The 26,663-nt window shown below is 41.0% G+C and overlaps 1 protein-coding gene across 1 annotated transcript in view; it reads right to left on the bottom strand.

The window, feature by feature from the left end:
- Positions 1 to 414: 414 nt before the first annotated feature.
- NTSR1 (neurotensin receptor 1) overlaps positions 415 to 26,663 on the bottom strand; it is a 90,366-nt gene continuing 64,117 nt past the window's right edge. Inside the window, exons 2-4 of the mRNA XM_038750744.1 lie at positions 17,727 to 17,928; positions 5,155 to 5,245; positions 415 to 2,397 (exon numbers count right to left, since the gene is read on the bottom strand). Coding sequence (XP_038606672.1) covers positions 2,148 to 2,397; positions 5,155 to 5,245; positions 17,727 to 17,928 — 543 coding nt within the window. The 3' untranslated portion in view covers positions 415 to 2,147. The remainder of the gene's footprint in view (positions 2,398 to 5,154; positions 5,246 to 17,726; positions 17,929 to 26,663) is intronic.

Here is a 26,663-nt window from a genome sequence, read left to right as displayed (position 1 = left end):
TTTGGCCATGGGAGAAGAGAAAGAACCTTCATTCTTGGGGGAAAAATTCAAGCCTTTAGATTTTCCCTTTGTATGGTGAAGAGAGCAGTGCTGCTGGGTTCATTCATTCATTCAATTGTATTTATTTAGCATTTACTGTGTGCAGAGCACTATACTAAGCTCTTGGGAAGTACAAGTTGGCAACATATAGAGATGCCTTACAGTCTAGAAGGGGGTTCTTCCCAGGGTACAGGAACCATGAGAACCTAGGTCTGGGCTGTCTGCCAAGTTACAGCACATGATGGATGAACTGCTGAGCTTTTAAATCTTGGCAATCTCTTCACCCCCTGCCTTTTAGGAAAAGGAGCATAAGATTCACTTACCACATGAGACCTTAGTTATAATACAGAATTAAAACAGCAGCTGGGTCTCTAGCCAGCCAGGCACTACCTGGATGAGTTGTACAAAAAAAATGTTTATCCATTTACTGACTTTTTTTTACTAGTTTTCTATCTCTTCCCAGGCTGACAGATCTATAAAAATCTTTCCCACTGGCATGATATCGATCATTTTGTCTCTAGGCCTCTAGTTATCGGCAAGGCTGTACTATGAATGTTGAGGGCACCTCCTTTTTTGTAGCCAGGTAAAATGATAGACAGACTTAGTTCTTGGTGCTAAAGGTGGAGGATTAATGTATCAGTGGCTTGTGTATCTCCAAGTCAAATTCTTCCCTCTTCATAGTCCTTTCCCAGCACCATTTCCTTCCATCATTCACAGGTGCCCATGACACTGAGATTTGGCTTGGAGTTGGTGATTGGGAGCAAAGTAGAGATTGTGGGCATAAAGGTAGAACCACCCTGGTGGCATATCCCCAGGTCCAAAGGGCAAGGTTGCATGCTCATTTCCAGCATGTTTACCAGGACCCCAGATTATCATCCAGAGAAATCAGGTGTTTTCTGGCCCATTGACACACTGGAAGATTGTCAGGATTGGAAAATGGGGAGGTGGGAGGGAGTAGGGCCCATTGCTACCCTTGAACAGAAGGCTAAGCCCGTGGGTCCCTCTCTCCACCTGACCCAGCTGAACAGGTACAAACACCAGATATCTGGTTATTGTATTATTATTGGATTGGGAGTTGAGCGATTTGGGAACAATTGTCAATCTCTCACCTTTAGTCCCTTTGGAATTCAGGCCTGTAAAATATGCCAATGGCTGAGAATTTGGGGTCAGAGCAAGGGGGTGAACTACTTCTGCTCCTCAAACCCCAGGGTTTTCTGAGGCCTTAGGAGACACTCGTCCCTTGAGTCCTCTGGATGATCATTTTCCTTAGCTGGGGGACAAAAATTTTAATTTGCCTTAGACTCAGAAGTAACACCATAGCTGAGTTATTAAAAATCACATTCCCCTTCTTCAGATTCAACAATTCTATTTTTCCTCCACATTTTGCTTCCTTGTCATGCAGACAGTCCAGGTACTGTTGGAACAAGGTCCCAGGGCCACTGGATCAGCCTTTTCTCTATTTTGGTTGTATCCCTTGAGTTGGTTCCCCTGAGCTCCTTTGTCCTGTTAACTGAAATTCAGAATTGCATCTACAGAAAACTACTCTGGTCCCTGAGAGCTCAAATCCTGCTGTTTATTATTTCATTTCCCTTACTCTAAATATCCATTAAATTAGCAACAAAGAAGATCTCCCTTTCACTGAAAACTAATTACTTTTCATTAACCACCTTGTTTAGTGTCTCCAGGAGAAATGGTCTCATTCTGGGACTTGAAAAGAGGGAAGATAGGGGAATATCTTGGCATTGAGCAGAAATTGACTTTGTAAAACTCGTGGTCTGAATTTCAGTACTAAAGAGGTAAAAGAAATGCCACAGCTTCTAGGTGACACCTTAGCTAAATTCATGCCAGGACCCTAGGTTCAAAATCAATAGGTAGATGTTATTCACAATAAGGAGAAGGCCAACACATTAAAAAGGAAATCATCCTGGTGTGGCTACAGAATGAAGTCTTCTGTTTCAAAGAAAAATAGCTCTATAGACACTCAACCTATTGGGTAAAGGATGAGATCACTGGAAGGGGGGAGTTCTCTGGCCTCTTTCATTCTGATGAACTGTGGAATGAGGTCAGGACATGCTTCACCCCTACTTCAAGGCTGTCTTTTTGAGGCCCTAGTAGAGTGTCTCCCGGGTCACATTGCTGGAAAATGTGTGGTTGCTGGAAATGCTGTTGGATTTCCCGGGGAATGGTGGCCTTTTTTTCTTTCTCCTCCAAGGAGGGCAAAGGAAAGCCAAGGTGGAAACGAAGATCTGGCGGAAGTTGGCTGACACCAAGTTGTAGAGGATGGGATTGATGGCTGAACTTACATAGAAGAGAACATTGGTCAGCATGTAGAAGTAGTGGTAGAAGTCATAGAGGAATCTGAAGAAGAAAGAGAGAGAGAAATCTCAAAAATATGGTGAATGCTAAGAGAGGGTGTAATGACAAGCAAAGCAAAATATTAGGGCTCTTCCTTGGTCATTTACTCTTTTGATTCTAATCAGGATTTTCTGAAATATCCCAGTAGAGATAGGTACCAGTCTTCTTACAGAGCTCTAGAGAAGAAGATTCCACAATATTTCTACCCTTCTTCCTTCCCCCAAATCTCCCTCCTTACTTCCCCACACCTTGGCCAACTATTCCAGGGCTTATCCCTAACCACAGTCCTTCCTGCTGCAGTTTGAGCCCATCTTCTCTTCTGTTCTTCACAGAGGAAGCACATAGTTTGGTTACCCTGGCACAGGAAGGGTATTTCTTTTAGTCCCAGACACTGGGAGTTAGAAGGACTGGGTTCTAATCCCAGCTCTGACACATGTCTGCTGTGTGACCTCAGGCAAATTGCTTAACTTCTCTGGGCCTCAGTTACCTCATCTGTAAAATGGGGATTAAGAATGTGAGCCCCATGTAGGACAGGGACTGTGTCCAACCTGGTTAACTTGTATCTACCCTAGTGGTTTGAACAGAGCTTGGCACATTGTAAATGCTTAATAAGTACCATCATTATTATTATTATTAGTCTTTTGATTACTGGAATAATAATACTGCCTCACCTTGAAGGGAAGCTGTGAGAGCAACCACTATTGTAAACCATTTAGTAAGTATAAAGTCTGTCAGATTCCAATACCTAGAATGGCACATCTTACATTAATTCTGGCAGTGATTGACCTGGTCCCTGAGCATTTACTGGTCTCCTTTACTAAATAGGGAAGGTTATTGATAAATTACTTCAACAGAGCTAAGGTGTGAATGATAAAAATTCCACTGTGTCTCATAAAGAGAAGATCATAGAATAAGTAGTCTGCTATCATTCACTTTCTTCAAAGCAAACATTAGGAGGACATAATTGTCAGAGGCTTGAAGGGCTTGGTATTCAGTGGGGAAGGGAGAGGGTACTGGGGTGTCACCATTCCTTCCCAGGTGACAAAGCATACACACAAGATTGGAGTTCTTGTGGGTGGTCAAGAAATATTCATCTTCTAAAACAAGGCTTGATCTGAGGGAACTCTGCCTGCCAGGGAACTGAAAACAGACAGCAGAACAGAACTCAGCAGCAGGTTGCTTACTATGTTCCAGCCACTATATAAAGTGCTGGGAAGATACAAACTTATTAGGTTGGACACAGTTCATGACCCACATGGGGCTCGTAATCAATCCCCATTTCACAGATGTGGTAACTGAGGCAAAGAGAAGTTATTATTTTTTTCATAGTATTAATTAAGCACTTATTATGTGCCAGGGATTGTACTTAGCATTGAGGTAGATACAATTTAATCAGGTTGGACACAGTCCCTGTCCTGCATAGGGCTCACAGTCTTAATACCCATTTTAAAGATGAGGTAACTAGGGCAGAAGGAAGTTGTGATTTGCCCAAGGTCACATAGCAAACAAGTGGCAGAGTCAGGATTAGAATCCAGATCCTTTCGACTCCTAGGCCTATGCTGTATCCACTAGGCCATGCTGCTTCTCATAAGTGTATTCTATGTGCCAAGCTCTGTACTAAGCACTAGGGTAGATACACAATAATCCCTGTTTCAAGTGGGACTCACAGCCTAAGGGTAGGAGAGAGTAGGATTTAATCCCCATTTTACAGACAAAGTAACTAAGGCACAGAGAAGTTAAGTGATTTGCCCAAAGTCACAGAGTAGACAAGTGTCAAAGCTGGGATTAGAAACCAGGTGTTCTGACTTCCAGGCCTTGGCTCTTTCCACTTTATATGTTACTTCCTGATGCAAGGAAAAAGATTTGGTTCTCCCCAAATCCAGTTGGATGAGCCACAGGGAGGGAACTGGGGAGTTAATGGACGGTCAGTTCTTCATTTTCAGGCTACCAGTCACACAACCATGACTTGATTGATGAGGTTTTTTATTGCTTTTGCCTGTCCTTTAATTTGTGCCCCTGAGGTCAAATCCACACCCCCAAAGTCAAAATTGTGCCCCTGACATCAAATTGCTGTCCCCACTGCTGAATCTGGGCCCTTGTCATTGAATCCATTTCCATGTCCCTATCATTACATCTGGCCTCCTCCTACCCAATCTGGGCCCATTCCATGGGATCCTGGTCCCAGATGTTTTATAATATTTCATCTTAAATGTAGCAAAAGATGCATCCCAGATTTCCTCAATTGAAAAATTCCTTTTCCTTTTTTCTGCCTGACCAGAGATAGCCCATGCACACCACTCTCTACAGAGACACATTGCGTTCAATCGGAGAGCCGGGTCCCAGTACTAGTGATGAAGAAATGCTGGCATGAAGCAGAATTAATCTGAGATGAAAGAGAAGAGGGGAAGAATCAGCCCCAATTTGTCATCTGAGAGTCACCATTAAGTGAATTGATTAGGGGAACAGTTTAAGGGTGGGGGGAAAAATGGATACCTGCCCATATAAGCTGTTTTTTCACATGGGAATGATTGCAAATACTATGGACAAATTAGGGATAAAAATTTCAAATAAAGGGACCCGTATTGCATGAGGACTGAATGTATTGGTGTAAATAACATTACTTTCTTGTATACTACACACAGGGAATTACTTATCACTCTTCAATCATTTACCTCTTTCACCTTTTCTAGAAATCCACTTTCAGGGATCTACTTAGTGACTTCTTCAGGAACATCTTTGATCACACTAAAAAATACTCACGGTGTCCACTGATCCTCATGGATATAGCAGAACATCAGGCGTCGTATATGGTAAGGAAGCCAACAGACCACGAAGGCAATAACTACAGCACCTGTAGCAAGGAAGCAAAAATCCAAGACTCTTTCAATGCTGTGTTCTTTTGTATGCTGGGAAATAACCAATCCATTTTCCTGTAGATTCTATTGGAAATGACTTCCATACCAACAGAGAAAAGTTTCAATCCTTTTTGGCAAAGCTAGCTTTTAATAGAGGACCCAATTCCTTGAATAGTCCCTCTGCAGGGAACAAATCCAGCTAAAGCACATTCTTCCAAAAGTTTATAAATCTTTGATCAGCTTCCTGGTGACCAAAAATATATTGTAACAATAAACAGAGTAATGAGAAAAATTCACTTTGAGGTCATACTTAGAAATATTGAGGACTTCTACTACTTATGGTATATCACTCACAACCAATCATCAACGTTCACACTCTACTCTTTAAGCAATTAGCCATACAGCTGTCTTTCCATTCTCTTCTCCCTATCTGTAATTTTTGATGTTTCACCTGCTAGATTGTAAGCTCTATGAGGGCAGGGATTGTCCTTTAAGTCTGATGTACTCTCCCAAGTACTTACTGTTTTACTCTGCATTGGTTGTTCTGTGTGTTGCTCTAAATCCTTATCCGTACTAAATATCTATGGGCTAGCTGTTCTTAAGATACCTAACTGATGAATGCAATGCCAAAGTTAATAACATCAAATTTTAAGCATAGAATTTTAGAAAGAGGTTGGTGTTTTTTTCCTATTTTATTGAGAAAAATATCAACCTTAAGAGGGAGGGAAACTGACAAAGGAAATAATTGATAGAAAGAGGAATAGTCCTCATAGTACTGGAGCTGCTAGGATTTGTAAAATAATTGGAGCCTGAGCAGAGCCTAAAGTGGCAGTGGATTTTTGCCAGAATCTGGTGTCTGAGATCAGACCTGAGCTCAGGGTTCTTAACAATAGGAGCTGGATAGAGTTCGGGTAAGAGGCTTTCCAAGCCTTCTGTTTATATGAACACTGTTTTAACCTGTATTTCTCAAATAAAGGAACACCAATACTTTCCTTAAATCCATGATTTGAGAAAGAAGACTGGAAAGACCTCTATGGAGTGTATAAAGCAAATCTCTCAGCACAAGCTTTAGCGCATAGTAAGCACATATTATGCTTATGTTGGACCATAAATGTTAGCAAGGGATATGTTGGTATGAGATAGTAATCACCCCTCCTTTTCCTGCCAGATTTTAAAGTGGAATTACATGGAACAAGGAATAAAACTTATTGATTAAATTGAAAATACCCTAGGGTCCTGGGTGGGGCTGGAGGAGAAAATAGTAGGGTGCATTGACATTTAAAAAAAAAAACTTAAAAAGGTTGCGAAAGGTGTAAAGAAATTTATATAAATGGAAAGCAGCAATGTTGATCCCTCTTTGGAAAGCAGAAGGTATCACCTACAACAGGATTCATCCCTCAAAGCTACATTTCAGTTGATTTTTAGAGAAGCAGCGTGGCTCAGTGGAAAGATCACAGGCTTGGGAGTCAGAGGTCATGGGTTCAAATCCCAGCTCTGCCGCTTGTTAGCTGTGTGACTTTGGCAAGTCACTTAACTTCTCTGTGCCTCAGTTATCACATCTGGAAAATGGGGATTAAGACTGTGGGACAGCCTGATCACCTTGAAGCCTCCCCAGTGCTTACAATGTTGTGTTGCAAATAGTAACTGCTTAACAAATGCCATCATCATTATTATTATGAAGTGGAATGGATAGGGTGTGTGTTTGTGTGTGAGTGAATATTTGAAGCATTTTTCTCTCTGCATGATCATCATCATCATCATCATCATCAATCGCATTTATTGAGCACTTACTATGTGCAGAGCACTGTACTAAGCGCTTGGGAGGTACAAATTGGCAACATATAGAGACAGTCCCTACCCAACAGTGGGCTCACAGTCTGCAGCTGAGGTTTTCAGCAGTATTTTCCTTTTGGACAGTGCACTGAGACATTTAAAATAGGCAAGTTCTCATAGATGCCAAGTTGGTTCTGATTTTATGTCTGGGGGAAGAGGAAAGTAATTGCAGGAATGTGGTAATGGAAGCACTCTACAAAACATCTTATAATGCTGATAAACAGGGGCACAGGTTGTGGGGCTTCACTGGCTTAAGTTTACAGACATAGCACAGGAAAACATCACTAAATTCTGGAGTACTGACAAGAGAAGCAGCTCTTTGATCTCTCACCAGAAAATTCTGCTTCAAAGGTTTCTGAGAAAAGGGAACATTTTTATCCGGAATCAGGGAAATTGGATCCGATTAACTTTTATCTACTTCAGTGCTTAGAGTAGTGCTTGGCACATAGTAAATGCTTAACAAATAGAATAATAATAATTTCTGAAGTTATCCAAATCCTAATGAACCATCCAGCTATCGCTCTTTTCCTCTTTCAATCATCTTTCATTCAGTATGCCCTTCACCACCCTGGTGCAGAACTAAGAGAAGATGTGGGCACTAGCTTTATTTGTGTTTGCCGTTTGGGATGGACAGAAAAACTTTGAGAATGGAATATAGGTTGGCTTTATACCTTCTATTCCGTAATGGAGGGCTGCATGAAAATAAAATAAAATTTCATTTTGGGGTAGAGGGACAGATTGAGGTTGAGGAAGGAAAAGCTATTTGGGGTCTGTTTCACCATTATAAATATAATTAGGGCTGCAAGTGCCAAATGGGCAGTTGTCATTGGGTGTTCAGCTGTTACTTTGGCCTTCTATTTCTTTGCAACACATGAAATATGTCAATGGAATTTGATCCTCACCGTATGTCTTCTTTTCCAGTATATTTAACTGGTAGAACTGGCTTCAGAATGTGAGTATTTAAGCTGCATTCAAATATGAAGAGTTGCGAATGCTTAGTTAATTGCATGTGCTTCACTAAGTGATTTTAAATTGCTCTCATTAAGTGTCTTGAAACCATCCTTCCATCAGTGGGAAGCCAAGCTCCACTTTCAGCATCAACAACTGGTCTCCTTTTAATGAACTTTGTCCAAAATGTGCAGCAGTGTCCCTTTAATGAGTTAATGTGCTTGTTATGTGTTTAGATACTGCACTGATTATTTTAGAATCAAAAGCACTTTTTTTCTAAACCACTGTGAGTACTATGTGGAGCAGGAGACTTACTTTGGAGTTTCTAGATCATATCTTTGTGTTATGCATTTTGACACCATGCTTTCTTTACTTACATTTCTGACGAGCTAATGTCGAGCACGTCAGAAGTAGCATGGCCATGGGGAAAGAGCACAGACCTGGGAGTCAGAGGATCTGGGTTCTAATTCCAGCTCTGCCTACTGCCTGCTGTGTGACTTTGGGTAAGTCATTTAACTCCTCTGTGCCTCAGTTTCCTTAACTGTAAAATGGGGGATTCAGTACCTGTTCTCCCTCCTACTTAGACTATGAGCCCTATGTAAGACAGGGACTGTGTCTGACCTGATTGACTTGTGTCTACCCCAGCATTTAGAACAGCGCTTGACACCCAGTAAGTGCTTAACAAATATTATTATTATTGTTGTTACGTAGAGATCCACTGTGACTCAGATCTCTTTCAGCTGTAGTGAAAGATAATCCATCAATCCCCATATTGTAATAGAAGAGTTGTCTTTTCTTTCAAAATGTAATACCCTCAGCTATTTACTGAAATTTGTTCTTTTGGTTTTTGACAAGTCCCTTTGTCAGGATCATTATGAATCTAATCCATGGCCTTTGAGTCATTCTCAGTCATTCATTTGTTCAATCGTATTTACTGAGTGCTTACTGTATGCAGAGCACTGTACTATTTGGGAGAGTACATTACAACAATAAACAGTCACTTTGCCTACAAGAACTTAGTCAATCAATCAATCAATCAATCGTATTTATTGAGCGCTTACTGTGGGCAGAGCACTGTACTAAGCACTTGGGAAGTACAAGTTGGCAACATATAGAGACAGTCCCTACCCAACAGTGGGCTCACAGTCTAGTCTTGAGTGGGGGAGACAGACATCATTACAAATAAATAAAATAAAGTTACAGATATGTACATGAGTGCTGTGGGGCTGGGAGAGGGGAAGAGGAAAGGGAGTCAGTCAAGGCAACGCAGAAGGGAGTGAGAGATGAGAAAAAGTGGGGCTTAGTCTGGGAAGGCCTCTTGGAGGAGATGTGCCTTCAATAAGGGTTTGAAGGGAGACAGAGTAATTGTGATTTGAGAAGGAAGGACGTTCCAGGCCAGAGGCAGGACATGGGATAGGGGTTGGGGGCGGGACAGGCAAGATCAAGGCACAGTGAGAAGGTTGGCACTAGAGGAGTGAAGTGTATGGGATGGGTTGTACAAGGAGAGAAGCAAGGTGAGGTAGGAAGGGGCAATTTATGAGTCCTATTTATGAATATAATGTACATGAACTCCATTGACTCACTAACTCAAATTTTGGGCAGAAGTGTGTTATTTTAACACTAGGGAAGGGCCAAAATCAAAGTAAAGAATAGTGTGCTTTGGATATAGTCTGTCTCCTATTATTATTATTTCCTAAAAAATAATCAGTCAGTCATTCAGTTAATCACATTTAATGAGTGCTTCCTGGATGCAGAGAACTGAACTAAGTTCTTGAGAGAGTATAGCAGAAACAAAACAAACATTCCTTGCCCTCAAGGAGCTTCCAATCTAATGGGACACACATGCACACACACAGAAAAATATTTAGATAAAGTCGGGGACAAGAGGAAGAACAAGGCTTTAACAAATGGTTGTTCAAATAACCAGGAAGTAATGGATTTCAAAAAAGGTTGAATATATAATTGACACTATATAAGCCCTAAACTACAAATTCTGATCACAGAGCTGTCGATCACAAATAACTACAGCATGTCATCTTATCATATGCAAACATATACATATTTAATATATTTATTTTATTAACAATGTGTTTATAGCTATAATTCTATTTATTTTGATGGTATTGACACCTATCTACTTGTTTTGTTGTGTGTCTCCCCCTTCTAGACTGTGAGCCCATTGTTGGGTAGGGATCGTCCCTATATGTTGCCGATTTGTACTTCCCAAGCGTTTAGTACAGTGCTCTGCACACAGTAAGCACTCAATAAATACGTTTGTATGAATGAATGAGTGAATCTCCCGTTTCTGGACTACCCAATCGTTTCTCACTCTGATGCTGATTTAATACTCCAGCTGTTCAATATTTCCCCAGATCAATTAAATTTACTGTGTTTATTCTGAAAGCCTATTTTGATTACTCACAATAGCATTGGATTGTTTTAAGAGCCAGGGCCATCTGGACTGTAGTTTTTTTTTTTAACTTCACAGCCAGTGTACAATGAATTTTTCACAGTCATTTCAGCTCCTTAGGCTAGAGGGATTGGAGGGGTGGGTCAGCAGGGTGATAGGGTTGATTTTGGGGAAACAGAACTAGTAAATCTGCTTCTGGAGGCAAGACTGAAGAAAAGAGAGGGGCCCAATTGGTCTCTATATTGGTGTATTTGTTAAGTAACAGAGGTATAAGGGTTTGGTGGTCTCTGAGACAATTGCCCTTGCTTGCATATGCCCTACTTTGGTGCTTCTGCTATTTTCTGGCTGGGGTTGGACTGGTTGTGCAGAGAACAACTGTATTTTTTTGGGTTGCTGATTTGGAGTTGAAGTCAGCTTATGGCGATTGAAACTCTCCTTGAAATCTTAAAAATCTCCTTCAGCCAGCACCCTTCTGGATTTGTGTTTTTGGACATACCCATATTCTTCTCAAACAGCTCTGCTCAGAAGGAAAACTGTTGCATTCCTTTAAAGTGAGAGTAGCCATAGGGCATTTGCTGGCTATTTAAAAATCAGGAAACTGGGCAGAAAAAGTGCTCTCTGTCTCATCTCCTTAAGGAAATGCTTTTATTTTCTAAAGGTGAAATGTGCCAGAGGTTCCAGGCCTGGTGGGCATAATGCCGTATTACTAAAGACACTAAATGCCACTTGTTGCCTATCTCAACAGCATGGATCCAGAGAGAGGGCTTTTGTAGCATCTGGCTTCTGATTGATAAGAGGCAAACATTCTAGAACCTCTTGGCTCCTTCTCTTGTGGATGATGACTTTTCAAATTAGCTGGCCTCTACTGAAAAGGATCCGTTGTGGGGAAGAGAATCTTGGATTCATGACTAAAAGGCATTTGAATTCCTCCAAGTTAATTAAAATCATAAGAGCAGAAGGCTGTTTTTTGTTTTGTTTTGTTTTGAATGCAATCTGCATAGGCGACCTTAATTACCAGGATTCACAGGTGGCCTGCCTGACTTGGGGCTTTAGGCAGTGTTTTGATTAGCCTGGGGCAGAGGTTCAGAAATTGGATTGCAATCTAAGATTTACTTTTACATGAATGAAACTTCCCCCAGAGAGATGGCAATTCTGATTCAGAGTTAAATCAGACGCGTGATCTCTAGTCAGCTGCCCTGCCCCCTTATACAGCTTTGCTTTCTATAAAGCTCTTACAATAGTCCTTGCAGGAGTGGTACTACAGTTACAAAGAAGTGACAGACTGTGAAAATATGCCTCTAGCTTATTAAAAGATGATCCATGATTACAATTCCAGGATGAAGAGCAAAACTGAGACTATGCTTTTTAATTAGGCTATTTAAATCTCTCTCTCTCCAAAGATGAATGGGCTGCGAAAAGAATGCAGTGAGGTGCCCACGCACACTAACAGAAAAATGGGAACCTGTTAGCATCCAGATGCATCAAGGGAAGCCCGCAAGATGGGAGGGCGAAACTGAAAATGAATCATTGTCTGAACCATAAAATGGAAGAGTGAATTCATTTGTTGACTGAATAAACCTGCTGAGTGTTTGGGGACTTTTTGCTGTTGTTAATGGTTTGCATAAATTAGCTATCACTTGGCAAGGAATCTCTGAGAAGACAAACTGAAGTTTGAATTAAATTTTTGACATCCTGGAAGAATATTTACACAGTAAATACTCTGCAAATACTATCGATTGATTGATTTCTAAACTGAAACCGAAAAGCTAACCGAATGCAGAATGTGGGCTCCATATCTGAAATAATTATCTTTGCAAATACCTGCTGCCACATATGGGAGATATCTCCCTATTAGGTTGTAAAATCCTAGAGGGCAAGTGTTATTTTTTATATGATCCCCAGCCGCCTATTTGATGCTTTGCACATAGCAGGTAATCGATTAATACAATAAAATAATGATTGACACTGCTTTTCTTTTTTTAAAGAAACTAGAATATTCAGTGCTTAGTTCAGTGTTCTGCACACAGTAAGCACTCAATAAATACGATTGAATGAATGAAGTAAATATTAAATCTTCAAAGGCAACCAGAGATAGTCCTAAGGGCTCAGTTCCCCTAGATTGTAAATTTATAAGGGTACAGATCTCATCTATCTATTGATCTGTTCTGTCTATTGAATTCTCCCCAGGCTTTATTACAGTGCTCTGCATACATTAAGTGCTCAATAAATAGCTTTGATTGATCGATTGATTGGAACTATGTTGCCATAGATTTCAGCATGGCTTCTGTCTGCTGGCTTGAGGGAGCTGTAATTGGTTTCTGCCAACAATTCAATTAGCATTACCTGAACATTTAGATGATTCATTTGTGGACCACTGACCTTTGATCATTTCATATTCCAGTTTTTCCTTTCACAGAGTCTGTCCTCCTCCAAGGACCATTTAATGCTAATGACAGAGGCAGAATCCTGGGTTGGATTGACCACTGGGCAAACTCAGTGGTGGAGACAAGTAGACAAGTGGTGGAGCTGGGATTAAAACCCAGATCTTCTGACTCCCAGGCCTGTGTTCTTTCCACTGGGTCATGCTGCTTAATTCAGAGAGGAATTTATGACCAAATTTTGATCTCTCAATTTGTGCATCTAGATCCCTTGCAATTCCTTTCTCTAATGCAGGAGTCTTTAGAATTAAGGATTGCTAGGTGCATATCTTTATATTTATCTATTACCATTTTAGGAGGCCAATGGCAAAAAGACTCAGTTTTGACATTTCCTTTTTAAAACATTTCTATAAACTTTGTTAGCCATTTCTTTAATAAATGTATCCACTGTGTGTGTGTATATGTGTATCTTTGTGCAGATGCAGTTTTCTAGAAAGAGCTTTCTCCATACAGCTTATCCACATTTTCCCAAGTGGCATATATATAGATAGGCTCTTGAGACTACCAGTCACATATGATGTCACAGGTGTTATGCCAGGCATTTAGAGCAATATGATGAGGACATACACACCATTTCACAGAAGTGCCTCAGAGGCGACTTGGATTTAGAATGTTTCTGCAGGAGAACCCCCGACCCCACTCCCATGCTCCCCACTTTCTCCAGAAGTTTTGTGTTGCACTCCTACATTCTTATGAACACAGGGCAGAGAATCAGCATGGCTTAGTGGATACAGCATGGGCCTGGGAATCAGAAGGACCTGAGTTCTAATCCCGGCTCCACTACACATCTGCTGTGTGACTTTGGGCAAGTCACTTATCTTCTCTGTGCCTCAGTTACCTCATCTATAAAAAATGGGGAGAAAAGTGTGAGCCCCAACTAGGACAGGGACTGTGTCCAACCTGATTAATTTGTATCTACTCTAGTGCTTAGAACAGTGCTTGGCACGTAGTAAGTTCTTAGTAGGTACCATAATTATTAATTATTATTATTCTGATTCATGGACTTTGGTGGAGGGAAGTTCTGTCCTTAAGATACTGAACATAAACATTCCTGTATGTGTACAAGACCAGCTGAAAATCTGAGTGTCCAGTATAAGATGAAACAAATGGCCACCCTATGGGGAAAGTGTGTGAGTATTTGCTCTGGGACACTGAGCCAAATTGCTTTTGCCCCTGTGCTGAATACAATGCATGTTGGTATAGCAAGTGCCTAATCAATCGATCAATCAATTGTACTTACTGAGTGCAGAGCACTGTACTAAACACTTGATAAAGTACAGTGTAATGAGTTGGTAGATGACAATAGAGTTTTATAATAATTATTAAGCGTATTTAGTACAGAGAGGAGAGCTAGACAGTTTTCTTTAAAATTTATTTTAAAAAAAGAACCTGTTTCCTAAAATATGTTTGTTTACGAGGCAGAAGGGAACTCAGCTGGGCACTTTTAAACTTTCTAATCTATTAACATTATTCCTTCAACATTCCTGTGAGGTAGGCAAGAGATGGGTCAGGTGGGGAAATTGAGGTTTGGGAATCACTTAATACCCTTTCTCCTAAGGTCTCCCAGAGCATCAGGAATATCTGAGATTCTTAGAATTCCAGACTCATGGTCTGGTAGTCTTTCACTTAGACCACATGCCTGTTTAGCATCTTTTTCTGATAACTGAGTTTTACTCTACTTTTCTCCTCATTATCAGACTTCCTAAAGGTAGAATGTTTGCAAGCCCAGTTCCCAATGAGCCTTACAGACAACTGTATTTGCTAGATGCTAGTCATTTGCTCTGAACCTGACAAGCTGTGGAATAATTAGTTGGCTTCTAAATCAGGGAGATGGGGACTTGGAAAGACAGGTGTGAGGTTAAGCCATTGCACTTCTGCTGTGGGATGCAGGTTTTCTTTGCTATTTCACTCTCTTAGAAAATAAAACTACAATTGTTCAGTAGATGTATTTTTTTTTCCTCTATCAGTTTCTCATCCTGCGATATTCCCTGAATACTGCTTGAACTTTGAAAACACAGCTCAGCTTCCCAAGCAGAAACCCTCAATCAGGGGAATAGATATCATACATTTTCTTTAGCCAGTTTTTCTAAATGGGAAGGGATGGCTTGAAACCATTTTTTATCACTGACTTTTGAGAAAGCAATTGCAGCTTCCAAACTCAGGTATGTGATCTCCCCCTCCCTTCCCCCCATCTCCCCCCAACTTTCCTGTCCCTTCTTTCTTTCACCCCCTCTCTTCTCCTCACTTCCAATCTCTTCGCCTCTCTCCCTAAAGCTTTAAGGTGGTTTCCACAGCTCTAGTAAGAAAACAGCTAAATGTCAGGGAAGAGCATTTAAATAAAATATATTTAGTCTGAACTGTATTATTTGAAGTTACTGCAGCAGCAATCCAGCAATAAGTAATATTTATTGAGCACTTACTGTGTGCAGAGTACCGTACTAGGTGCTTGGGAGAGTACAGAACAGTAGATGGCTGTCCACAAGAAGCTTACAGTTTAGAGGTAGAGACAGACAGTCAAATTCATTACAGATCAAGGGACTAGATTAAAATAAAAGTGCTGTCAGGCTGGGGGGTGGGGTGATCAAATGCTTAACCAGATCAGGTATTTACCTGGAAATCAAATTTCTTGCTTGGCTTTTCTCCTTAACAGTCCTCTTTACAATTTCCTTGCCCTTCCCTCAAATAAACCACTAGAGAAATGAAACTCTGTAGCAGGATTTCCTATGGGGAAACAACATGGAAATTTATGTAGACTGGCTTATTTGGGGATTTGGAATTTGGGTAGAATTTTTTTTAGCAACTAAATATTTCAGAACTGCAAACAACTCTCTCATGCCCTTCCCCATTTATTTCTAATAACGGATTAGGAGATATTCAATGGTGCAACTTGGTTCAAAGTTTGATAATACAGAAACAAAAATAACCATGCAAAACTGAGTTTACCACATTAGGCTGAATGAACAAAAATATCCTGAGTACAAAAATCTACCAGGACAGTAAGAAAGCACGTTCTACCTAGCAGCAATGTGGGTAATTTGAATTGCTAAACCCGGGAATGCAATACAGTGGAGCACATGGCCATAACTGAGATTGTCTTGTTGTGTGGCTGCTTTGGCTTCTGAACCTGCCCACAGAGCAGCCCCCTGTGCTGCTGATTGGAAAATAAGAACATTTTGGGAATATAAATGATACTTGAATGACTTGTAACTGATGAATAAACTGTAAGTATGGAACCTTAGAATTTTGTGCCATATTGGTGACATATTGCTATCAAACCACAAACATTTACTACTGATTTCCAGAGCTATCATGGAGATATTATCTGCAATAGTCCTTCTTTATGTGCTTAAATTTACAGCAACTGCAATCCCAGTAACATTATTTATGAAATATGAGGGAAAAAATAATCCTCCCATGGGCGAAAAATTGGGGAACAGTATTTTAAAATGTTATGACAAATTATTTTTATAGAAAATGGGAGATTGATAATTTGGCTGATTAATTTATTTGAACCAACATCTTGTTACCTTCTCTTTGAAAAGCTGGTCAAGCCATTGTGTTTCCTCATACTCTTTCTGCCTCTGCCAATGCAGCTCAAATGAAAACATTAAAACTACTCCCCAGACAAAAAAAGAAAAAAAAAACTTATGATCATTCCATACAAATCACTTGTATTGAACACTTTTTGTGTGCAGAGCACTGTACTAGTGCTTGGGAGAGTACAATATTAACTGAGTTGGTAGACACTTTCCTTGTCCACAACCAGTTTAAGGTATACAGTCTCACCTAAAGTGGTGACCAAAATACTCTCAGACAACAAGGCTGAGAAAGAGATTTTGGAAGCATTTGTGAGCCTCCTTTTTTAAGAAAATGGTATTTGGTAAATGCTTACTCTGTGCTAGGCACTTAACTAAATGCTGGAGTAGATACAAGTTAATCAGGTTGGACATAATCCCATGTTCCACATGGGGGCTCACGGTCTTAATTCTCATTTTATAGATGGGCTGGGAACATGTCTGCTGATTCTGTTGTATTGTCCTCTCCTAAGTGCTTAGTAAAGTGCTCTGCACATAGTAAGCACTCAAATATGATTGATTAATTGAGGCACAAAGAAGTTAAATGACTTTCCCAAGGACTCACAGCAAAGTGTCAGAGCTAGGATTAGAACCCAGGTCCTTCTGACTCCCAGACCAATGCTTTATTTATTAGGCCACACTGCTCAGGTACTCTGTTTGAATGCACTTACTTTATGCTGACTCCAGTGCTTAGTTTGGTGCTTGACTCAATACCATTATAAATTCTACTTCTATAAGTAAATTTCTGGCCAAATTTTGAGGTCCAAATCATTTGTTAATTGAACACTCACTTGTTCAGGACTGGACTACGTACTAGGGTGTTAGAAAATTTAGAAAGAACCCCATTCTCAAATAACTTAAAATCAAAGACAGAAGTCAAGCAATAGCATATTTTAATATTTTAAATAAAAATATTTGCATAGTGTTACAATACATAACACCATATTTCCACTAAAGCCCACAAGGCTGTAGTTTTCAAAGGCATTATTCCTCCCCACCTCCAGCTGGGAAAATCTACTTGGTAGGTCTAGAGGAACCCCCAAATATCCCTGTTTCACCTCTTCCATAGTGCAAAGATAGTTATGTTTGTAAAGATTGTAGTCTCCTCCAGTAGACTGCAAACTCCAAAAGGACAGGGATCATGCCTTCTAATGTCATTGTACTTTTCCAAGGGTGTACATAGCACATAGTTGGTGCTCAGTAGATTATATTGATTGACAGTCTACAGAACGATACACTGTACCTCTCCCATAAAGCAAAGGTAGATACATACGCAAAACCCGGACTCCATGCTTTAAGGCTTGGACGCGGCTGGGCTCCATGGACATGCTGAGCATGGTCTGCTGCCCTCCAATGGTGCACACTTGGTTCTGTTGGGCGGCCTGTTTGAACATGATGATGAGCTGGTTGGCGATAATGGTGTTCAGAACTGAAATGACCACCATTGGAAATAAGAAGGATATGAAGGTATTAACCTGGAGAGGGAGACAAGAGTGACAAGAAATCATGGGACCATCTGTTGCATCTTATATCTTGACCAAAAGATAAAAGAGAGCATTGCATGGCAAATTCCTACTTCAGAGGAAAGCAGTGAACAGGATAAAAGGTTGGAAAAATAGTGTCCACTCTAGGAAATGTATTGAATCCTTCAGCTTACAGAAGAAAAGATTGAAAGGGACGTTATTAAGAAGTTATTTAGGAGGGGAGTTACTGAGAAGCAGTGTGACCAGGTGGAAAGAGCCTGGGCCTAGGAGTCAGAGGATCTGGCTTCTAATCCTGGCTCCACCCTTACCTGCTGTGGGACCTTGGGTAAGTCACTTAACTTCTCTGGGTCTCTTGTTTCCTCATCTGTAAAATGGAGATTACGTACCTATTCTCCCTGCTACTTAAGACTGTGAACCCTATGTAAAACACAGATTATGTCCAACATGATTAACTTGTATCTGCCCAGTTCTTGACACATAGCAACTAGTTAATAAATGTCATTATTATTTTATTGTTAATAATGGTTTTCAGAGCACTGAACAGCTTTTATTTAGTTGTTGAGGTCCAACACTTCTCTATCTCCACTGAGGACGTATCAAGAGGGAAAAGACTCAATCTTCAGCCCAAGGCAATTGTTACCTTTCTTGTACACTGGAATGGGCTGCTTAGCAAAGTGGAATAATCTTTAAAAATAGTCAGTTACTCAGCATCCAGGTATAGATAGCATAATTGCACTCCTGCCAGAGGCAGTGGGATGAACTGGATTTATAGCACCCCTTCCAGGCCTCAGATTTTGTGCTAAAATAACATTTATTGCAGTGCTACAGTTTTCTCTTCAAAACATTTTATAACCTTGGTTTTACTGACAGTTCCCTTCTGGTTCTGTGTCTTCCTCTCTGGCCTCTCCTTTGTAGTTCGTTTTCTCTGGCTCTTCCTCTGCCTCTCACCCCGTAACTGCATGTGTCCCTTGAGGAATAGTAGTAGCATTTATTGAGTGCCTATTTGCTTGGGTGTATGAAATAATACATTCCTTGCCCCCACATTCCTTGTTCGCACTCTAATATGAAAGACAAACACAAAAATATTTACTACTAGAGTGGTCTAAATAATAATAATAATGATGGCATTTGTTAAGCGCTTAATATGTGCCAAGCACTGTTCTAAGTGCTGGGGGGATACAAGAAAATCAGGTTGTCCCATATGGGCCTCACAGTCTTAATCCCCATTTTCCAGATGAGGGAACTGAGGCATAGAGAAGTTGAGTGACTTGCCCAAAGACACACAGATGACAAGTGGCGGAGAGCTGGGATTAGAACCTGTGACCTCTGACTCCCAAGCCCATGCTCTTTCCTCTGAGCCAAGCTCCTTCTCCAATAAATTAAATTGAGTAGCCATATATACATGAATTTTAAGGAGTGTGTCAGTAAGTTCATAAGTGCTAGAGTTGGGTGAAGGGATAATTAATCAATGGTAGTTACTAAATACTTTCTGTATGCAGAGCACTGTAATAAGCACTTCAGAAAGTACAGTACAACAGAATTGGTAGATGCAATCCCTGCCAAAAAGGTCCTTACTGTCTACAGATAATATGGCTCAGGATACTGGGAAATTAATAATTAAGGCTCTGTTCTGGCTTCCTATCTCTTCTGACTTTACACTCATCCCCTTGGGGATCTCCTTTGCTTTTATAGCTTTGCCTTCTACCTCTATGTAAACGACTTCCAAATCTGTTTGTTAGCCCCAGGCTCTCTCCTTCTCTGAAATATCATATTTCACCTTGCCTCCGGGACATCTCCTCATGGATATTCTGCCAGTACCTTAAGATAAATGTCTAAAACTAAATGCCTCATCTTCCCTCCCAAATCCTCTCCTCAATTTTCCCATCACAGTTGATACCATCACCAGCTTCCCCTCCTCTACAGACGGAAAACTTGGCATTTTCCTTGAGTTCTACCTCTATTTCATATTCAGGCTGCTGCCAAATCCTATATATTCCTCTTCTACAACACTTCTAAGATTTTCCCCTTCCTCTCCATCCAAATGGCCACCATGGTTTTAATCAGAGCTCTTCTTGACTACTGTTATCATTCTCACTGGTCTTGCCTACAGTCTCTCCCCTCTCCAGTCCGTGCTTCATCTTACTGTCCAGAACGTTTTTCTGAAATGTAATTCTGCATATGTCTCTTCCAGGAGATCTTCATTTAACTTCTCTTTTTCCCAGGTTTTATTTCCCCAACTACCGCTTCAGCACTTTGCACTCACATCCACCCATAGCACTTCTGAACCCATTGTATCACATAGCATACTCTTTAAGCACTTAATCGTATTATCAATTAATCATAAATGTTGAGTGCTTACTAGGTGCTTGGAAGAGTTCACTATAACAGTGTTGGTAGACACATTTTCTGCCCACAGGGAGATTAGTCGAGAGAGGAAACAGAGGAAACAGACATAAATTATAGGTACATAAGTACTGTGGGGCTGAAGGTTGGGGTGAATAAAGCATGCAAATCCAAGTGCTAGGGTGTAGTAGAAGGGCATGGGAGAAGATATACATATCTATTTTTCTTTTCTTCTATCTGTAAACTATTTTGTACCTGACTTCCTAGCCACATTGTAAGCTCCTTTAGGGCAAGGATTGTATCTACATACACTATTGTACACTCCCAAGCATTACTACAGTGCTCTGCAACAGTAAGTGCTCAGTAGATACCTTTACTTGATTCTTTGAGTACAGCTTCAAAACTTAAAGTTCCCAAATTGTTGATTCAATTAACAGATGCCAATTTGTGCAAAAGATAGTCTGTTATTCAGTTAATAACAAATACCTCATGGCAGTTATGTATATGTTCATAATTTATTTTAATGTCTGTCTCCCCTTCTAGACTGTAAAGCTCCTGGTGGGGCAGGAACATGTCTACCAACTCTGTTGTATTATCCCAGGTGCTCAATAAATGCCCTTGACTGATTGATTAAAAATGCACCTTTTTCTTCAGTTTTGCCCAGCTCTTACTCATCCAGCCTGAGAACACTACTCACTGATTTTTGCTCTGGTGCTCTATGCTTTTGCTATTCAGCATGTTGTAGAGAAAGGAAAACTCCATTCATAGGTGCTGACAGAGGAAAAGTATCATTAATAAAACTGTCCTGAGGTTCTCACATTACTACTCTTGATACATACTAATATGACTGCCCCAGAGGAAGGTGAAGAATGACTGCAAGTGGGTCTTTTTGAAATCCCTTTTTGGATTTTTTTTTCCTTTGTAAACTATTTTAACTGTTTTTTGGTCAGATGGTCCATAATGTTATACTTCAATTAAAACCTGAAAAAGCTGCATGTTTTCTCAATAGCATGTGCTCCATTTTGAAATTCAGATTGCAAGTGCATTTTGCTGAAATAAGTGCAACTATTTAGTGACTTGTAGTCTAGTGTGACTCTACCAGGCTTAGAAAGAGCTTGAATAAAAATCAGGGTGTACTGGTCCTTTTTGCCCTCAAACTGTGAATTGGCCTTGCCCCATATCTAGGGTGGCTGCTGATATTCATTCATTCATTCAATCATATTTATTAAGCATTTTCTATGTGCAGAGCACTGTACTAAACACTTGGGAGAGTATAACAATAAACAGACACGTTCCCAGCCCACAGTGAGTTTGCAGTCTGTATCCTGGAGGTTCCTTTGACAACTTGGAAATAAGAGATGTGTGTTCTGTGAAATGTAATAGAACAGAATGGTGTCCTATGGAAACTTCTACTAAAATTCATGGAACCAAGTGTATGTCCTGGAAGGGACAATGACCTTTGTTTTTTTATTCATGGTATTTGTTAAGCACTTATTATGTATTAAGCACTGCACTAATGCACTGGGGTAGATACAAGTTAATCGGACGCAGTCCCTGTGCCACACGAGGCTCACAGTCTAGAAGAGAGCAGGTATTTAATCCCCATTTTACACGTGAGGAAGCTGAGGCAAAGAGAGTTAAGTGACTTGTCTAAGGTCACACAGCAGGTAAGTGGTGGACCTGGGATTAGTAGCACTTGATGGCAGGTGGGGGAAAGCTGTATCTTTTAGAAATAAAGACAATTGTAGGCCTCTGGTACCCTGGTGCAGTTAATGGCACCTCATTTGCAGCCCTCCTTCTCTCCTGGCTGCTCCTGCCAAAGAGTAGCAGACAACTGTGATCTCCATTTTCTTTATATTCTGGGGGCTTGACATCTCAGCCAATACCATGACGGTACCAGGGAGCTATGATTTATGTTCAGCTTTTTAGTATTCATGTCATATCGAGAATTCTAAGGTGATAAGTGCTGGGTAAAGAATGAGCTGCCTTCACCAGTCCCCTTGGAATGTCTACCTAGAAAAATCAGAGAGCTGCCACCAGGACAGTGAGTGCAGGGGAACATAGGAGAATGAGGGGGTTATCAGGAAGGAACTGGTTTTCCCATGGGTTTTACAGCCAAAAAAAGCCCCCAAGAGTGGTTTGTGATGTCCCCAGCACCCTGAAACAGAATCAGTCTGTCATGAGTCACTGCAGCCTGGATGTAATTTAGACAGAGCTAATGTATCCAACATAGATTTTAAATGTCAAAACATTGAAAATATCATTTCTCATGAGCAAGGAAGCAGCTAGAACAGTTATCTTCAGAAGAGGCAAAGCAGAGGAGTTTCAGTGATTTACGGGGGATTATGTTCTTGTAACTCATGCAGCTGTTAGTTATAGGGGCAAGACCAAGGGTTGGATCTCTTTAGAAAGAGTCTGGACCATCTACTGAAACAAGCTGCCAAAGCATCTGACTTTGTGAATAGTTAGTATACTAGCCAGGTTGCTGTAGAGTTCAAATAGAAGCAGCGTGGCTCAGTGGAAATAGCCCGGATTTGGGAGTCAGAGGTCATGGGTTCTAATCCCAACTCCACCACTTGTCAGCTGTGTGACTTTGGGAAAGTCACTTAAACTTCTCTGGGCCTCATTACCTCAACTGTAAAATGGGGATCAAGACTGTGAGCCCCATGTGGGACAACCTGATTACCTTGTATCCCCCCAGTGCTTAGAACAGTGCTTGGCACATAGTAAGCACTTAACAAGTGCCATCATTATTAAATAGCAGGAGTGACAAGGCCTACTGACGGGCCTGGGAGTCAGAAGGACCTGTATTCTATTCCTAGCTCTGCCACTTGTCTGCTGTGTGGCCTTGGGTTCCCTCATCTTAAAGTTTCCCCCAACTTTAAAGTGGGGATTAAGACTATGAGCTCCATGTGAGACAGGAACTGTGTCCAACCTGATTTGCTTGTATCCACCCCAGTACTTAGAACAGTGCCTGGCACATAATAAGCACTTAACAAATACCATAAACATTATTATTATTATTACCTACTCCAGTGTTTAGAACAGTGCTGCAATGCAGCACAACAATCCAGCATAGCTGTGGGCTGTTGAGAGACCACTGCAACATACAGACCAACTCACCATACAGCAATGGGAGAGGACTTCCTCTACACAAGAAAAGGTTTTGCAGATATTGCGATAACAATCTCAGCCCCTAACCAGTCCCAATGGCCAGGGACTTTTAAGAGACTAGTCCCTGGATTCCAGGGTATAAAGCGGTATGGCCTAATTGAAAAGGCAAAGATCTGGGAGTCAGGGAACCTAAATTCTAATCCCAGCTCTGCCACCTGCCTGCTTGTGACCCTGGGCAAGTCACTTAACTTCTCCACTCCTCAGTTTCTTCATTTGTAAAATGAGGATTAAATGTCTGTTCTCCTTCTCTTTTAGATTGTGATAGGATAGGGACTATATCCGACCTATTATCTTGTATCTTCCCAATGCTTAGTACAGTGCTTGGCACAAAGTAAGCAATTAATTACCACAGTTATTATTATCAAAAGGTGTGGCCAACGGCCCCTCTCCCCTCAGTTCCCAACTAGGGTTCTAGTTTTAACCCCACAGGCCCATCTTCCCTGTTTTCCTGGGCCAAGTACTGTATTTCTTCACTGGGATAGTAACATGAATGATCCTTTGCCCACAAGGGGCTAACAATTGAAATGATAGAAATTTGTCCATTCTACTTCATGAAGAAATAACAATCTAGTCACTGTGCCTTTCTGCCTTTTAGAACACAGTGTTTTATAGTGTCCTGAATATAATGACTACTACTCCAAGTTTCTCAGTTGTAATTGATCTGAAATTCAGACCCCAAAATGTGGAAAATAGGAAGGGCTATCTCTGGACCCAGGATGCAGCTGAAGGTGCTGTAAAACTAGTCCATTTATCTTTAAGCTATTCTCTCCTCTTGCTCTGGGCTTTATCTCCTAATCCCTAATGTGGATTAGTGTTGAAGAGCTGTGATAGTTCATGTGGTGAAAAAAATCACTCAACTGTGCTCCTGAAGAAAGACTCATTAACTGCTTGGGAAAGCATCTGAAGTTTTCACAAAGGAATTGATCAGAAGTCTTAATTTGATATAGTGAGAGAAATAATGGTGACAAATACTGTAGGAAAAAAAGTCCCACTCGCCCTTTATTCCAGGGCCTCCTGGAGGTGACATGACTGCCTGGATTTCTGACAGCATTGTGGAGTAAAGCTACATTGAAGAAACCATTGGTCCAGAGGTGCTGGCAAGTGAGAGGAAAAGAAATTGCTGCTCTCCAGGGTTATAGTAGCTCCAACATCTGAAAAATCTTTTCCCCCTCCTCTAAGCCTGTGGTTTAGTACCCTCACCCTCCCATGTCTTAAAGAAGAACACAGGTGTAGGCAGTTGGTTTCACTGAACTACATTAACTAGCAGTCTTTCAGAAGTACTGACTGATCTCCCATTGGGTATAGTGTCCACGGTGGGGAGTTCAGAGGAGAGGCAAGTTGTGGTCCCTGCCTAGAGGAGCTTTCTGTCTACTAGGGGGTGCAAGAAATATGCAAACATTTTAGGAATGATAAAGACATGGAACATGAAAACACCATAAGAGATCAGAGACATACCCACATTTACAGATAAATACATAATGATAGTTGCTATATGTTAAGTGCTTACTATGGGCCAAGCACCATGTTAAGCACTGCAGTGGATACAGTACAAGCGGATCAAACACAATCCCTGTTCCACATGGAGCTCTTAGCCTGAGGGGAAGTGAGAATAAGTATTTAATCCCTATTTTACAGATGAGAAAACTGAGGCATGGAGAAATTAATGACTTGCCCAGGTTCACTCAGCAGGCAAGTAGTGGACCTGGTTAGATCGATCCCAAATTTCCTGATTTCCTTCCCCGTCCCCTTTCCACTAGGCCACAGTGATACTCAGTAAATGCTAAGGGAATAGCTGGAACCATTAGACCATCTCCTTCCATCTGAGGTTAATCTGGGAAGGCTTCAAGGAAAAGGTGAATGTTCAATAGAGAGGAGAGACCTTATGAAGAGGAGGAGGGAAATATTCAGTCAGGGACAGCCTGTTTCTGAATCAGTTATTGGAAGTATTGGATGTATTTTTGTGACTTAGGTATAAACGTTTCATCTTGAGTATTTAAGTGAAAAGCAGGTGAGGCTATGGAGATGGGGAGCTATTGGGTTTGCGAGTAGCAGGTAGGCTTTAAAGAAGTAAAAGGTCAGCAAATCCAACCCAGGGTCTTTTCAGCCCTACTTTCAAGCTCCAAGGACTTGTTGAAGACCTAGATGAGCAAGACTGGGAATCCAGGCTCAAACTCTGTGGTGGTGAAAATAATGACTTTGCTTTTCCAGTTGGAAATGCTGGGAGCAGAGGCCCCATAATATCCAAGGATTTTTCACCTAAGCCTTCTATAATCCTGACTGCTTTCCTACAGTCCAAGGGGTGACCACAAAGTCTCTGGGCTTCTAGAAAGAAAGACCATGGAAGTCCTCTATGGGCTAGTTTTCCCCCCATTAAACTTTGTTGCAGAAAGGTGTCAGGAATTCCACTTTTTCTTTATGGTCAAGGCCTATTGTGCCTTGTCAGACTAAGCAGCTAATTATCTGATTAGCATAACGATTCTTTCCTGTCCCAGGCAGTGATATGCTCTAAGTGTGGTTGTTCTTTACTAAACCATTACCCACTGGGCTTTAATCAGCCTGCTCTGTTTAGGAACTCTAGAGCTTGCCAAGGCACCTAGTCAGACCCTTCCACCTGATAATTACTATAATAATCGAATGAACCTTGGAATATAAATACATCAGGCTAGCTGGCAAGTGTATTTCCCTCCCTGTACAGAAGGATTAAACAGAGGCCAAGCAACTGAATGAAAAAAGAGAGTCTGAGTCTCAGCTCTATCTACTCTTTGACCTTGAACAAATTCTTCACCTCCCTGGGCAACAGTATCTTCATCTGTAAACATGGAGATGATAAAGAAACCCTTTATAAATAAAGATACAGTGGAAATGTCCCACAGAAACCCACCACCAACACACCCACTGTGCTTATGTTGCCTTTAGAGATTTGGAGCAATTTGAAACCAGCCCTCTATCTCATTCATTCATTTAGTCGTATTTATTGAGTGCTTACTGTGTGCAGAGCACTGTACTAAGTGCTTGGGAAGTACAAAGTGTGGACCTTACCTGAACCATTCCATTGAGGCTCACTTAGTAAAATGCCTACAATCCCAGCTCTTGCCATTGGTCTGGTGAGTTTGCTAGAAAAGAGCCGAATATCAGAAACAACCCAGGAGACAGAGGAAAAAAACCAAAGAAATTGATGGAGTAAAGCCCTGATTCACTCTTCTCCTTTA

Source organism: Tachyglossus aculeatus, chromosome 8 (assembly GCF_015852505.1).
Source record: "Tachyglossus aculeatus isolate mTacAcu1 chromosome 8, mTacAcu1.pri, whole genome shotgun sequence".
Taxonomy (NCBI): Eukaryota; Metazoa; Chordata; class Mammalia; order Monotremata; family Tachyglossidae; genus Tachyglossus; species Tachyglossus aculeatus.
The sequence above is the reverse complement of the archived record's forward strand: the minus strand, read 5'-3'. Positions and strand labels throughout refer to the sequence as shown.